The 13,144-nt window shown below is 41.7% G+C and overlaps 1 protein-coding gene across 1 annotated transcript in view; it reads left to right on the top strand.

Annotated features, from left to right (window-relative positions):
- Window positions 1-13,144, top strand: part of cubn (cubilin (intrinsic factor-cobalamin receptor)) — a gene marked incomplete at both ends in the record, with an annotated part of 365,190 nt that overhangs the window by 192,574 nt on the left and 159,472 nt on the right. The window contains one exon of the mRNA XM_080049812.1: window positions 3,257-3,449. Within this exon, the coding sequence (XP_079905938.1) occupies window positions 3,257-3,449 (193 nt within the window). The remainder of the gene's footprint in view (window positions 1-3,256; window positions 3,450-13,144) is intronic.

The following is a 13,144-nucleotide window of genomic DNA, read 5'->3' as shown; positions in this document are numbered from 1 at the left end:
TTATTTGTCCAGTAGAACTTTCTCTGTCATGGTTGGTGACCTGTCCTCCTCCAGTGCTCCTCTCTCCTGTGGAGTCCCACAAGGATCTATTCTTGGCCCTATCCTTTTTTCCACTGCTACCACTGGGGTCAATTATAGCCAGGCACAACCTTTCTTTTCATTGCTATGCAGATGATCTGCAAATATACCTGCCAGTGATGCCAAACAATAACGGTGCACAATGTTTGTTGGATTGTATTGTCGACATTAAGCATTGGTTGGCCCAACATTTTCTTGATTTAAATGAGAAAAAACCCGAATGTATCATGTTTGGGGATACTGTGACGGCTGACTTGGGCATCTTGTCCTCAAAAGTGTCTCCAACTGTCAAAAATCTGGGAGTGACCTTAGAGAGCTACTTCAGGTTTGATAAACAAATTTGCAATGTTGTAAGAACCAGCTTTTTCCAGCTACGTCTTCTGGCCAAAGTCAAAATGTTTTTAAGTCGTTGTGACCTCGAGAGAGCCATCCACGCTCTTATAAGTTCAAGGCTAGACTACTGCAATGCGTTTTATGTTGGCGTCTCCAAGAAGTCGCTAAGTCGCCTGCAACTTGTGCAAAATGCTGCTGCCCGTCTTTTAACCAACACCAACAGACGGCAGCACATCACACCAGTTCTTAACTCCCTTCATTGGCTTCCTGTCCTTTTTAGAATTGATTTTAAACTTTTATTTTTTGTTTTTAAAGCTCTTAACGGCCTCGTCCCACCATATTTATTTGAGCTTTTAACCATCCGAAATCCTGGTCGAGCCCTGAGGTCCACCGATCAACTGTTGCTGGAATTGCCCAGGTCAAGATACAAGCACTAGGGTGACCGAGCCTTCTCTGTTGCTGCCCCCAGGCTCTGGAATAAGCTCCCCACTGACATGCGTCTCATTTCTGACCTAGGCCTCTTTAAATCCAGGCTAAAAACCTATTTATTCAGGATGGCTTTTAATACACAGTAGCGTGATGACACTTTGATCTTATTTTGTTTTATCTTATTTGATTTTATCTTATTTGATTTGATCTTATTTGATTTTATCTTATTCAATACTTTTGGTACACCTGTTGTAAAGGGCTGTATTAATAAAGTACATTTCCATTTCCAAATGTTTTTAAATAAACTCAATACACACTGTGCTAGGATGTGAACGTGACGTGATCAGTCGGATTATCTCCCAGATGATCTGATTCAATTATTAGGCTATTAACTATTCTAGAACAATTGTATTTTTTTTTTCACATATTCATCCGTGCCCCACAGTTTGAAAACCACTGATATAGAGGAAAGACAACTTACCAACTGAGCTAAAGGCGCCCCCTGGAGAACTATTGTTCCCACAAGAAAGAAGGGTCTGGGAACATCTTTAGGCTGCAAGACGACAACGCAAGACCACATAGGGCCGCTGCACTGACATAATTTATTGGTGCAGAAGGGGTGTAGAAGATTCCATTGCTTGCCTTTTTTTAACCTGAATATACAGTTTGCAAAGGTTGATTGTGGTTTAATTTTCATTGTGATATTTTTGGATCAGATTGATCAATAAAGTTTTGAGAAGACATACACTTTATCTATCAAGTATAAATCACTTCAGAATAATTTCATGAGAAGAGGTCAAAAATATTTTATTCCAACTTCATGGGCGACCGTGTAGTTAGATTACTTAGACTGTGGGAACATAAGGATGTTATGTGGGAACTGGTGCTGGGTATTGTTCAAAAATGTTCGATATCGATACCCATATCAATACCCTGACTTCGATACCGGTTCCTGAACAATACTTTTTTCGATATCCATTTCATGAAATATGTTGCAGGCAGGCGTAGTAGGGCCTTGTGTCAGTCCTTGGGCGTTTGTGGTCATCATGGTCCCCAAAACAAACAGCACATGGCGGCTCTGACCAGACTACAGGCCGCTGAATGGGGTGACCAAAAAAGACTTGTACCCACTACCGCGCATTGACGAGTCCCTGGACTTGGTCTTCAGGTGCCCCTTTTCCTGCAGGCCAATCCCAAAACAGCTTTCTGCACAGGCCGGGGTTTGTGGCAGATAAGGTCTTTAGTTCAGGACTGTGTAACGCCCCAGCTACCTTCGCCAGCAGTAGCGCCAAATCGTTTATTGATGGCAGCAGAAAAACATTATGTGCCAGTATGAAATGGCGCATACCATTTTACATAAGTGGCATGCCAGTGGATAAATGGTATGTGCCATGATAAAATGACATGCCACTTATGTAAAATGGTATGTGCCTGTCGATTAGTCAGACCTGCTCAGGTGGCTTGCCTAACTACAGTACAGTCCCCGGAGCAAGTCCGGCTGTTTTCAAAATGATCTGTCATTTTGGAAGCAAACAGTTTGCACATATCCTAACAACTGAATTGACAAGAGAAACGTATACATCCCTTTATTTACGGCGTTATGTTGCGATATGGTGTCATACAGACCAAATATATATAGCTATACATTTACGGCAATACTTGTAGAGAAATTATAGCGGGGAGGCGGGGCGTGCTGGTGTGATTTAAGGTGCGGAATAAGCCGCTAGGGGTGCAGGATTCCATTGTTGGGACCGGCATTTACCGTTACTGAGCGGCTGAGCTGTTTGTTCTGACCAGTATACCAATGCTTCCAACATCCAAGCAGGCACTGCACCGTGAGGATGCTGTCTAAAGCCCATAAAGCTGTAAATGTAGCACAATATATCACAGTTAATGTTTAAGTTTAGCTTACACTAAATTAATTCTTATCCTCCAGGCCACTTCAATAATAATTTAGAGCTAGCCTTGGCTAATGTGGCTATAGTTAGTCTAGCCATTTGGGGCCAGTCTGACTAATCAATAACAGAACTTTTATTTTAAAACCGCTAGGACGCAGCACATGCCGGCACATGCCAAATGTCTCTGTGGCATCTGCTAAGGAATCTCGGCGCTACTGAAGGCATGGGTTGATGACATTTAAAATAAAATATGCAAGATATCTTAGTTAATAAAATACTTCTTGTCTCCACATTTAAAAATATTACCTTTAGGTAGTTGTGCAACCGGGTGACTTTAACTTTGTCTTCTGCTAACTTAATGTGATGGTTTTTAAAGTACTATTGTAGTGTAGAGTATAAGAGATGAAAGAAAACACAGCACCGGTGAGAGTCAAATGGTGGCAATAATTGCCCATGGAGGTGTCCTTCATTATGACACTACATCATCCATTCTGCCCTTATTCCTTGATTCTCTCCAGATATTTGATGGCCCCAGTGTTCATTATTACCCCATCGGAACATTCTGTGGTCTGGCCCTGCCCCCTCCCTTAAGAAGTTCTGCCAGCACTGTCACCCTTCAGTTCCAGTCAGATTCAGTGGTAGGAGGGCGAGGCTTCCTCGTGGAATGGACTGCTGTACAGGACTCTGGACCACCACCTACTATCACACCAGGTCAGACATAAACAACACAGCATATACAGTACAGACCAAAAGTTTGGACACACCTTCTCATTCAATGAGTTTCCTTTCTTTTCATGACTATTGACATTGTAGATTCACACTACTATCACACCAGGTCAGACATAAACAACACAGCATATACAGTACAGACCAAAAGTTTGGACACACCTCATTCAATGAGTTTCCTTTCTTTTCATGACTATTGACATTGTAGATTCACACTGAAGGCATCAAAACTATGAATTAACACATGTGGAAATATGTACTTAACAAAAAAGTGTAAAACAACTGAAAATACGCCTTATATTCTAGTTTCTTCAAAGTAGCCACCTTTTGCTCTGATAACTGCTTTGCACACACTCTGCATTCTCTTGATGAGCTTCAAGAGGTAGTCACCTGAAATGGTTTTCACTTCACAGGTGTGCCCTGTCAGGTTTAATAAGTGGGATTTCTTGCCTTATAGATGGGGTTGGGACCATCAGTTGTGTTTTGCAGAAGTCAGGTGGATACACAGCTGATAGTCCTACTGAATAGACTGTTAGAATTTGTATTATGGCAAGGAAAAAGCAGCTAAGTAAAGAAAAACGAGTGGCCATCATTACTTTAAGAAATGAAGGTCAGTCAGTCCGCAAAATTGGGAAAACTTTGAAAGTGTCCCCAAGTGCAGTTGCAAAAACCATCAAGCGCTACAAAGAAACTGGCTCACATGAGGACCGCCCCAGGAAAGGAAGACCAAGAGTCACCTCTGCTGTGGAGGATAAGTTCATCCGAGTCACCAGCCTCAGAAATCGCAAGTTAACAGCAGCTCAGATTAGAGACCAGGTCAATGCCACACAGAGTTCTAGCAGCAGACACATCTCTAGAACAACTGTTAAGAGGAGACTGTGTGAATCAGGCCTTCATGGTAGAATAGCTTATAGGAAACCACTGCTAAGGACAGGCAACAAGCAGAAGAGACTTTTTTGGGCTAAAGAACACAAGGAATGGACATTAGACCAGTGGAAATCTGTGCTTTGGTCTGATGAGTCCACATTTGAGATCTTTGGTTCCAACCACCGTGTCTTTGTGCGACGCAGAAAAGGTGAACGGATGGACTCTACATGCCTGATTCCCACCGTGAAGCATGGAGGAGGAGGTGTGATGGTGTGGGGGTGCTTTGCTGGTGACACTGTTGGGGATTTATTCAAAATTGAAGGCATACTGAACCAGCATGGCTACCACAGCATCTTGCAGCGGCATGCTATTCCATCCGGTTTGCGTTTAGTTGGACCATCATTTATTTTTCAACAGGACAATGACCCCAAACACACCTCCAGGCTGTGTAAGGGCTATTTGACCAAGAAGGAGAGTGATGGGGTGCTGCGCCAGATGACCTGGCCTCCACAGTCACCGGACCTGAACCCAATCGAGATGGTTTGGGGTGAGCTGGACCGCAGAGTGAAGGCAAAAGGGCCAACAAGTGCTAAGCATCTCTGGGAACTCCTTCAAGACTGTTGGAAGACCACTTCAGGTGACTACCTCTTGAAGCTCATCAAGAGAATGCCAAGAGTGTGCGAAGCCGTAATCAAAGCAAAAGGTGGCTACTTTGAAGAACCTAGAATATAAGACATATTTTCAGTTGTTTCACACTTTTTTGTTAAGTATATAATTCCACGTGTTAATTCATAGTTTTGATTCCTTCAGTGTGAATCTACACTTGTCATAGTCATGAAAATAAAGAAAACTCTTTGAATGAGAAGGTGTGTCCAAACTTTTGGTCTGTACTGTATATGTACTATTAGTGCTGTCAAATGATTCAAATATTTAATCGCAATTAAACGCATTAATGTCATAGTTAACTCGCAATTAATTGCAATTAATCGCACATTTTAATTCTATCTATTCTAAATGTTTATGATTTCTTTTTGCCCCATAATTTTTTCTAATCTCAATGCTCTTATCACACACATTCTTTAAACCCTTGTATTTTTTCTAAAATATCATGATTTCCAATTCAGTGTTAATAGCCCACAATTTAGATACCCCTCGCCACTAGAAGAGCATACACAAATATAATTGGAACTTAATTTTTTTATTTATATAAAATAAATTAGTATTAAGTATTAAGGCTAAATTGAACTGGTTGCTGCCTAATAGACTAGCAGGAGGGGCCCTCAGATTTCCAGGTACCCCTACCCGAGGTAGAACAAACCTCAACAATGATTTTTTAAATCTTTAGAATGTCCTGTTCATGAAATTGATTCTTGAGCACTTTTATCTTTGGGCGAAATGTGTTTTTTTGGTTATTCTTTAGAACTACCCCAGTCCCTCAAAAAGAGCCAAATTAGGCCATTCCGAATAGGGGATATGTGACAAAAAAGCCCATAACTTGGGAATGCTCACTCTTTTCTTCATCAGATTTGCTGAGGTACTGACCAGGTGTCTGTCCCACATCACCAAAAAGTTAGAATGTAATTTACCAAAACATTTATTGAAATAGAGTCCTGTATACAGAGCTTTAGTTTAGGCGGAAATGGTACTTTTGTGGTGATAGGAAAAGAGGGTTCCTTTACTTTTCTCTCAAATATCACCAAAACATAAATCCCTGCCAAATATACCATTTATGTATTGTCTAGGATGCTATTGAACAATAACCAGTGGTTGTATGAAGATATATATTACACTTCAATTTCTAATGAGATTTTTCTAGAAGTACTCCTCCAGTGAAATAGCCATATTAGGACATTCCGAATAGCCTATAGTCCAGCAGATATGTGAATGCATTGTGCTTTTTATGATACAAACATGAGCTTTGGCACACTGTTAGAGCATGCCCTAAGGAAGATTTCTGGCTATAGGGCCATCGCCAATTTTTCATATGGCCCCCACGGCGGCCATTTCTAAAAATGTACTTATAGTACCAGTAGCTTGGGTTGTAGAGCACCTAGGATCTTGATTATGGTGTCTAATCCTACATTTTCAATGATGGAAAAGGCAGTGGTGCTATTTAAAACATGCTAGAAAGTACCCAACTTCATATATCTGGCATTCAGGGAACAAAATTGTGGTAAAACCTTCAAATATTAGCGGAGTTATGCATATTTTCATGAATTACAGAATCAGCTCATATTGTAAGCATATAAGGTCAGCATACAACTAAAGTAAATATATTTTTCAAAGCCTGAACAATACATCAGTTTAGCCTGTTTGATAGGTTGCTATTTTATCCGTGTAACCCTCTCCGAGTAATTCAACATTGCTCTAGTTCCGAAGGAGCTAAGTGATATAAACAGTTACCACAATGAAAGTACCAGGCAAGGTAAATTGCAAGCAGTAACTTTTACTCACATAAAGTTGTAGGTCTCACCCAACACACATATGCATATACTGTTCATTATTTGAAAATAAAAACATGGGCCATTTAAAATAAACAAGTGTTGTCAATAGTCCTTTTAGTATGTATGTTTTGTGATCACTTTGGTTTAATCAATCACTGTCAGTGGTTCTCTGTTAAACTGTCTTTCATAGGCCTTTCACACCGCCGCAAAATCGGCGCTAGTTCTGGGCTTGTTCGGAGTTAGAGCCAGTGTTTTGGTTTCACACCGCCAGAGAGCCTGCTCCGGGCCATAAAAACCGGGGGAACTCATACCCCAGGATTGAGCAGGGTTTGATAAGAACTGCTTGCGCGAACGGTTGGGGGAGGGATTATCCTGACCAACCAGAGCAACTCAAACCTCATGCCCGCCATATTTAAAAACACCGCTACTACGAGACGTAAACATAACATAATTACCGAACGTAGCGATCAAATTGACCGGCGAGAATACGCTGTATGGGTCCTGTTTGCTTAAGAAAGCAAAGCGAGAGCCAACAAGTGTAAAAATAAGACGTATTCGCCGCTGTTGTTGTGCTTAAAGCTAGTGGTAGCTTTAGCGTTATCCACAAGAGCAGCGGCGTCGGGTGACGTACACACACGTTTACAGTGACGTCATGACGTTGCTCTCTTGCCGGCTCCATGGCTGTCTCCGGTCGATGTGAAACCAACCGGTTCATAACTGGGATAAGGCTGTAACCAGTTTTGAACTGACCCCAACACCAGCCTGGAACTGACTCTTGGTTCATTTTGGTGTGAAAGGCCTATTACTGGTCCTGTGACAGTTCTTAGAAAGGATGTGTGCCGCAGTCCAAAGGATGTGTGAATCCTGGCGACTGGTGCGGCCCTACCACATGTGGAGTATTTCATGGGTCGGTTCCTCGTCCTGGAAGGATCACACTGGGAGGCTCGCCATCAATGGAGAGGGATCTTCTAGTGGATCTCACTATGTGTAAATGTTATACAATAATCATACTGAAGCGTAACAACATTGTTAACACCAAGAATTACACAATGTAGCGTGTACTTCCCTTTTTCTATGACCAAGCCAAAACCGTTCGCCATGATTCACCATTCTATGAATGTGGTGAAGAAGGCAGTGGAGATTCTGAATCCTGCTCAGGTACCAATCATCACTCTGGATCATCCTCTGTATGCAGTGGCAAAACAAATCCAGTGGACTTGGCCAGCAGCTCATGGTGAAGATAACTTTATTGTGATGTTTGGTGGGTTCCACATTGAGATGGCAGCAGTCAAGGTACTTGGCGTCATCTTGGAAGGTAGCGTGTGGACAGGAGCACTTGTGCAAGCTGGAGTTGCTACAACAGGGACAGCAGATTCATTTCTGAAATCCTGTCGTGACGCCCCTGCCATGCTCATCAGTTCACAGCCAGCAGCCTATATCTTCTCCTGCTGAGGGCTTTCACTGATTACATAAATGACCTGTAGGAGGGTAATAATCCTCTGTCCTTAGACGACTGGTGTAGTGAAAGAGCTTTGTCATGTCCCCAGTTCCACTTCTGGTCCATTGTCCTGCAGCTAGAAATAGATTAAATGATCTATGTGCGATCAATAAGAGAGGCCAACTTCCTCCTCTATATAGATGCCCTGACCAAGATCGTGCCTTGGTTCTTTGCTTTGGAACACACCCACTATGCCAGATGGATACCAGTCCACTTGTAGGACACACATCCTGATGTTGAGTAGACCAAACATGCACAATTGGTGTTTGCAAGAGAAGTTAAAGAACTAACTAGCGCTATACACTCACTGGCCACTTTATTAGGTACAGCGGTTTTCTTGTTAACACATAAAACTTATCAGCCAATCACATAGCAGCAACTCAATGCATTTATGACCTGAACAGGACAACTTATTAAAGTTAAAACCGAGCATCAGAATGGGGAAGAAAGGAGGTTTAAGTGAGTTTGAACATGTTAATGTTGATAGTGCCAAAAGTGCTGGTCTGGGTATTTCAGAAACTGCTGATCTACTGGGAATTTCATGCACAACCATCTCTAGAGTTTACAGAGAATGGCCCAAAAAAGAAAAAATATCCGGTGAGCGGCATTTGTGTGGATGAAAATGCCTTGTTGATGTCAGAGGTCAGAGGAGGATGGGCATACTGGTTCAAGATGATAGAAAGGCAACATTAACTCAAATAACCACTTGTTACAACCAGGGTATGCAGAATACCATCTCTGGACGCAAAACGCGACCAACCTTGAAGCAGATGGGCTACAGCAGCAGAAGACAGGACAATAAAAGATTACAAAAATCATGCCTGGTCTGATGATTCTTGATTTGGTTGCGAAAGTCAGAGGTCAGAATTTGGGGTAAACAACATGAAAGCATGGATCCATCCTGCCTTGCTCCATCAACTATGCCACGTTAAAAGTCGCTTAAACCCCCTTTTTCCCCATTCTGATGCTCAGTTTTAACTTCAGCATGTTGTCTTGACCACGTCTATGTGCCTAAATGCCTTGAGTTGCGGCCATGTGATTGGAAGATTAGCTTTTTGTTTTTATAAGCAATTGAATAGGTGTACCTCATAAAGTGGTTGGTGAGTGTAGAAGACATGGGCAATCCATTCTGTGAAAAGAGCACTGTAGATCTTCTTGTATTAGATATTACGGACGTTGCAGATGAAACAGTCATTGACACTGTCAACCAGGTTGAGAAACTTGGACGGGACCAGTATGACGCCTATGTCAGTGAACGCCTGGTCAACCAGACAAAGCCAAACAAAGAACACATCAAAAGGAACAAGCTCCCTTTATTCAGCCGGCCTCCAGTCTGAGAAAAGTCCAGGACCCAACAACAGCTCTCATCCCTGAAGAGTGACTGCTCTCTATTCTCTAGGCTTTATATTGTATGAAGTCTGGATGAGTTTCTTTTAGCTCGAAAAACCAGGCATGTCCACTGGCATTGTCACAAATGGGCAAGCTAAGAACTGGAACCAAGTCAGACTTGGTGGGCTGTTTGGTGAACCTGATTTCATCACAAAAGAACAAATCCAACCCCATTGTACAGGTCAACATACTTGATGGGGCTCATAAACATGCTACGACCTGGTGCTGCTGAGACCTTTTCTAAATATGCACAGAAGGTGTTCTCACCATACATCCTGTCTAAGCTGTAGCATGTCAGCAGAGTGGATGTTGTGTGGGATCAATATTTTCCTGACAGTTTAAAGGCAGAAACACGCAGCAAGATAGATGCCAGGAAAGAGAACAGTTCAGCCTTGTTGTCGTCAATGCGCAAACACTCTGGCCATTTTCGAGGAATGGCACTTGACGGCTCAACTCTTCTACGAACTCCCTGAAGGGACTGACAGACCTCAACACTGAAAAACAAGTGATTAGCAACCATCATGCTGAAGTCCTCTGCACTCAGCCTCGAGGTGTAGAAGTTCTTGCACTATGCACACATGAGAAGGCTGATACCCGCATCCTACTGCACCTTGGAGATGCTGTGAAGGAAGGGTATAACAGTGTATCAATATGCACAGTTGACACAGATGTGTTAGTACTGGCAGTGACTGCAGCCCACTCTCTCAACATCAATGAGCTGTGGGTTGCCTTTGGAGCTGGAAAGAGTTTTCAGCATGTAGCAGCACACAAGATGGCAACGGCGCTAGTAGTCCAGGCAAAATAGCATTTTACGACAGACAAATTGTAAAAGAATTTTTTTCAGCTCAGATCATTTCTATGAGGTGTCCAGAACAACATACTAAAAGTCCTAAGAAATCCTAGTTGAGGAAATATGTTTAATTCTCATCAATCCAAGGTGTGTGCCAATAAGGCGAGACACCAATAAATCCCAATAGGGCTATTTTTTTCCTTTAGTCCTATAAAAATTAAACTTTACACAATGAAAGTATCCATGATAATTAAAACATTTTGTATTACAAGTTTCTTTGAAAATTAATTGTAATATGCAAATGAGCTATACACTAATCGAACATGCCCAAAATCAACCCAAATAGGCTTAATTTTTTCCTTTACTCCTACCACAATAAAACTTTACATAGTAAAAGTATACTAGAAAAGTAACTTTTTTTGTATTACAAGTTTATTTTTAAATGCATTTGAATATGCATATGAGCTCCACACTTATTGAATATCCAATCATCCTACTGCCAATGGGTGATGGCAATACTGCTTTTAGACTGGCCTCAAACCTGAAAAACTGCCTGGCTTACCTGCCAGGGGTATAACAGGTGCCTCTCATGAATTAGATTACTCCTCCCCTAGCTAGTGTAATTTTTTACTTTTTTCAGTGCCATTCCCTTTCCTATGCCAAATAGACGAGACTGAAATGGAATGGATAAAGAGGAGATTGTCACACACCTTGGGACCAAGTAACTCCTTTGTCTACTTTATGCACCATACAGTGCTGCTTGAGAGTATGTGAACCCCTTGAGCCTTTATGAATTTTATTTATCAATACCAGTATTTTTATATGAAATAACAGATTTTTGTTTATCAATTCAACATTTTTATTTTCCAGAAATCAATTGTTAAAACAGATTAAAAAAAATTATTTGCCAACTTTTGTATGTGCAAAAGTTTGTGAACCCTGAGCTGCATTGGTTAACAATTTAACCAATGCAGCTCAGGGTTATGTTTACCTGCTCAATAGCAGGTAAACATAATCAGGTGGGCCAAATTGAGTGATGAAATGGACCAATGTAATGAGAGATCTTTAGGGAAGAAATTGGGTGGCACTAGATAAAACAGAGATCAAACCAGGTCAGTGTAGGCCCACCAAAGTGAACCCATACAGATCAGACTTGCCACAGATCAGACTTGCAACAAGAGTACTATCAAGTCTGTGTCATCACCTACTGACACTGTGTCTTTTGTTCTGACAGAGGCAATGGCAGTTTGGACAATGAGCACATCTGCATCAGCTTTGCATGGTTTGTTTGTGAAACACCATTTTTTGTCTTACAAGTTTCTTTGAAAATGAATTTTAATATACAAATGAGCTATACACTTATCAAATATAGGCTATCCGCATAGGCTTAATTTGAACCTTTACTCCTACCACATTAAAACTTTACACAATGAAAGTCTAAATGAAAAGTAAAACATTTGTATTAGAAGTTAACCTATAATGGTCAAGGCTTTCCAGAAGGGGTTGGTCGAACGTCAGAACAGGGGTCACATCATGCTGCAGAGCTTGAGTTGCCACAAACCTCAATGTTGAGTATATGCAGGATTCATCACTGGGATCAAGATCAATCATTGGAAGGAATGTTACTGAAGCTCTTCCAGGGTGTTCATCTAGAAGATGCAGGATCTGCATCATACCAGGCCACGATGGCCTTTGAGAGTGAAGGAGTAGGGATGTCTTCCAGAAAACATCCAGCTGTAATGTTTTGTTATCTGCTGGCAACAGAGCCAGTGGCTGATACTCAATAGGTTCACGTATGGGAGGAATCATAAAGTACTGAATGTGTATGCGACCAACCGCAGCAATATCTGCAGCAGTCACTTGGATCTTTAAAGGAAAAAATTAAGCCTATGCGGATATATTTTGGGTAGCCTATATTTGATAAGTGTATAGCTCATTTGCATATTAAAATACATTTTCAAAGAAACTTGTAAGATAAAAATGGTATATCACAAACCATGCAAAGCACGATGCAGATGTGCTCATTGTCCAAACTGCCATTGCCTCTGCCAGAACAAAAGACACAGTCTCAGTAGGTGATGACACAGACCTGTTAGTGCTCTTGTTGCATCATGCTGATCTGAATGCACACAAGCTGTTTATGGCACAAGAACCAAAGAAAGCAACAAAAATAAGACGGATATGGTGCATAAAGTAGACAAAGGAGTTACTTGGTCCCAAGGTGCGTGACAATCTCCTCTTTCTCCATGCCATTTCAGGCTGTGATTCTACATCTGGCATAGGAAAGGGAATGGCACTAGCCTGTAAATCCAGACCTGCCACTAGGCGCTGGCAAATTAAATGTGCTGCGCCTGTTGGTCTGGGAACTCTCCATTAAAGCTCATTAAATATGTCAAGAAATCCTGAGCTACATTTCAATTGGTTCTATCTGATATGGGCGGGCCAGAGCCCTATGTATGGTGCTCTGGGGCGGACGTAAACGGATGACGACAGTGCGCCGTCGAAGCCGTGATAGTAAACATCAAAGATGGCTGCGGATATGTTGTTTGAGTTTGAGATGGCTTTGGCCTCGACCCTAAACGATTTGGAAGACGGCACTCAAATCTTTCATTAGCAAGTAAGTGGAATGTTCGGTTTTGCAGACGACCACGGCAAAAGTAAAATTTAACAGTTAATCCCACTGTTCGCTGAA

The sequence above is a fragment of the Ammodytes marinus genome (assembly GCF_949987685.1).
Source record: "Ammodytes marinus genome assembly, chromosome: 21".
Classification (NCBI taxonomy): domain Eukaryota; kingdom Metazoa; phylum Chordata; class Actinopteri; order Uranoscopiformes; family Ammodytidae; genus Ammodytes; species Ammodytes marinus.
This window is presented reverse-complemented; position numbering and strand designations above follow the sequence as displayed.